The sequence below is a fragment of the Ovis aries genome, chromosome 15 (assembly GCF_016772045.2).
Source record: "Ovis aries strain OAR_USU_Benz2616 breed Rambouillet chromosome 15, ARS-UI_Ramb_v3.0, whole genome shotgun sequence".
Lineage (NCBI taxonomy): Eukaryota > Metazoa > Chordata > Mammalia > Artiodactyla > Bovidae > Ovis > Ovis aries.
This window is the reverse complement of record NC_056068.1, coordinates 77662198-77664926: the sequence shown is the minus strand read 5'-3', so window position 1 is coordinate 77664926 and position 2729 is coordinate 77662198. Positions and strand designations below refer to the sequence as shown.

General features: G+C 35.2%; 1 protein-coding gene across 1 annotated transcript; it reads left to right on the top strand.

The window, feature by feature from the left end:
• Positions 1-1256: 1256 nt before the first annotated feature.
• LOC114118371 (olfactory receptor 10AG1-like) lies at positions 1257-2216 on the top strand. Its single transcript, XM_027979118.2, has one exon. It carries the CDS (start codon positions 1257-1259, stop codon positions 2214-2216), a length of 960 nt encoding a protein of 319 aa, XP_027834919.2.
• The last annotated feature ends 513 nt before the right edge of the window (positions 2217-2729 follow it).

Genomic DNA, 2729 nt, shown 5'->3' with positions numbered 1-2729 from the left:
GAATTCTGGAAGTCAAAGACAACATCTTTTTTTTTTTTTTAATCTTAGTTTAATCATGTAAACCTTTGAGCCCTAGTTTCTTCATCTATAATATCAATATAACATGACATTAGCACACTTTAATAATATGTCACAGCAAGTAGCTTACTAACACAAAAGTAGGACAAGGTAATTTGTGTTTTCCAATTTCCTAGATATTATTTAAAGCTACAGTTTACTAATCACCTTTCTTTTAAAATTCTTATATTTTCCAAGTATATCTCAATATAGGAGAACTTTGAGTGTCTGTTCAGTTCAGTTCAGTCGCTCAGTCGTGTCTGACTCTTTGCCACCCCATGTATCGCAGCACGCCAGGCCTCCCTGTCCATCGATTACTCACTAAACCATACTATACTACTAGCTAAAATATATATTCTTTGCTTTTGATATTTTTGACAACTGTGTAGTAGCCATATTTTAAATAATTCATAGTTTTCAGTTTTAATTTTCGTATGCTGCATCTCATATATATATTATTAGCATGATAATTTTTAGATAAAAGTGACCTCTGGCACATCATAAGAGATTTTAGAATAGACTTACCAGGCAAAGTTTCAGAAATCATATCATCAATGTAATTCCTTCAAGATTGTCATTATCAATTAAATAACTGATAAGAACACTGTCAAACATAAGCTGTATCCTTGTAAAAGATAAATAAATGTTCCTGCTTTATAGTGCCTGATGACTATGTTGCTTATTAGATAAAGGCAGTCAGAATGGTCTCAAATAAGGTGCACACACAATAAGTAATAGCTATCATTGCAGAATATGGAAGGAAAAGCATGCTTTATTCTTGAAAAAGTTCTAATGGACGAGTTGGGAAATTCCTGAAAAATGCATTACAGAATTTGGTGATGCCCTACCACTGAGAAAGTGGGATGTAAATATTTCTGCTTCAGAATTTTGCCATTTTAATAAAAGTAAAATGGATAGATTTTGCTCTGCACACAAACAGATTCAAAATGAAAGTGCAAATTCTTAAACATATCACTTTTATTTAAAGTGAAACCTTGAATTGTAACTTATGCTTTTATATTTAGAATTTAGCATACATATTCTCCATTAACCTTCAGTTATGTTGAGTCCAGGATGTAAAATACTAGACATTGATAGAGAATAGAAATCTTATGTACTATTAATGATTCCCTTAAATCCCTTTAATTTATATAGATTACAAAACAAAAAAGATAAATGTCTAACTGCTATTTTCACAGATGGAACCTCAAAAATATCTAGTGAGTATGAATCTCACTTCAATGATGGAATTTGTTCTTTTGGGATTTTCTGACATTCCCAATCTCCAAATGTTTCTTTTTGTGATTTTTCTGTTTACCTATGTGATAACTCTGATGGGAAATGGTATCATTATTCTCATAACTGGGACAGACCAGACTCTCCAGACTCCCATGTACTTTTTCCTCGGTAATCTTTCCTTCTTGGAAATCTGTTATGTGTCTGCCACTCTTCCTAGAATGCTCATAAACCTTTGGACCCAGAAAAGACATATTTCTTTGTTTGCTTGTGCAACACAGATGAGTTTTGTCCTAATATTTGGAAACATAGAGTGCCTGCTTCTTACAGTGATGGCCTATGACCGCTACGTGGCCATCTGTAGCCCCCTGCACTATCCTCTGGTCATGAACCACAAGATCTGTGTCCAGCTGGTGGCTGCCTGCTGGGTCACTGGAGTTCCAATTGAGATAGGGCAGACAAGCCAGATTTTCTCTCTGCCCTTTTGTAGATCCAAACAAATTAATCACTACTTCTGTGACATCCCCCCAGTGCTGAAGCTGGCCTGTGGGGACACGTTTCTGAACGAGACGCTGGTCTTTACAGTTGCTGTGCTTTTTGTCATGGTCCCTTTTCTGCTGATACTTGGCTCCTACAGTAGAATCACCTCCACCATCCTCAAGCTGCCATCGGCAACGGGAAGAGCAAAGGCTTTCTCCACCTGCTCATCTCATGTCATGGTTGTGACTTTATTCTTTGGATCTGCAATCGTTACATATTTACGACCCAAATCCAAAAATTCTTCCAGAACAGACAAATTTCTCTCACTTTTCTATACTGTTGTCACCCCGATGCTTAACCCCCTGATATACACTCTGAGAAATAAGGATGTCTTGACAGCCTTGAGAAAACTGATACCCTCACATAGAGCATTAGAGGCTTGATTCAAATTCATTTTCTGTTTTCCTATTTAATTTTGTCATTGTAAAATCAGCAATATTTGCTTTTTCCACATGATTAATAGATTTATTATGTTATTCATTCCTGGCCTTATTGTTTTATGCTGGATTTTCTAGTATCAGAATTACATTACGGTGTGTTGCTGATAAGAAACTATGTATTTAGGCAATCTTATATTCAGTCCACAAATTTACTGGTGATTTGCAGTATTATGAGAAAATGTAGTATCACTTACCTACCTTTTCCCCTAAAACCATAGATATTATTGTACTTTCCTGTTCATATAACTATCATGCACTTCTTTTTCTTTTCGTGATGTTTTTAGATGGTACAGATGGCAAACGTTTGGAGAACAGTTGTTAAAAAGCTATGTGTTTTTAACTTTAGACACTTTACCTTTCAATGACTTCAATTTGATCCTTCTGGAACATTAAAAACAAAACTCTGCATAATGACCCTTGAATTTTGTAGTGTGGCACTAAATTTTTACCTTCTGC

Excerpts from the sequence above, each read along its gene's own strand:
- LOC114118371 (XM_027979118.2), top strand. The coding sequence starts at position 1,257 with ATGGAACCTCAAAAATATCTAGTGAGTATGAATCTCACTTCAATGATG.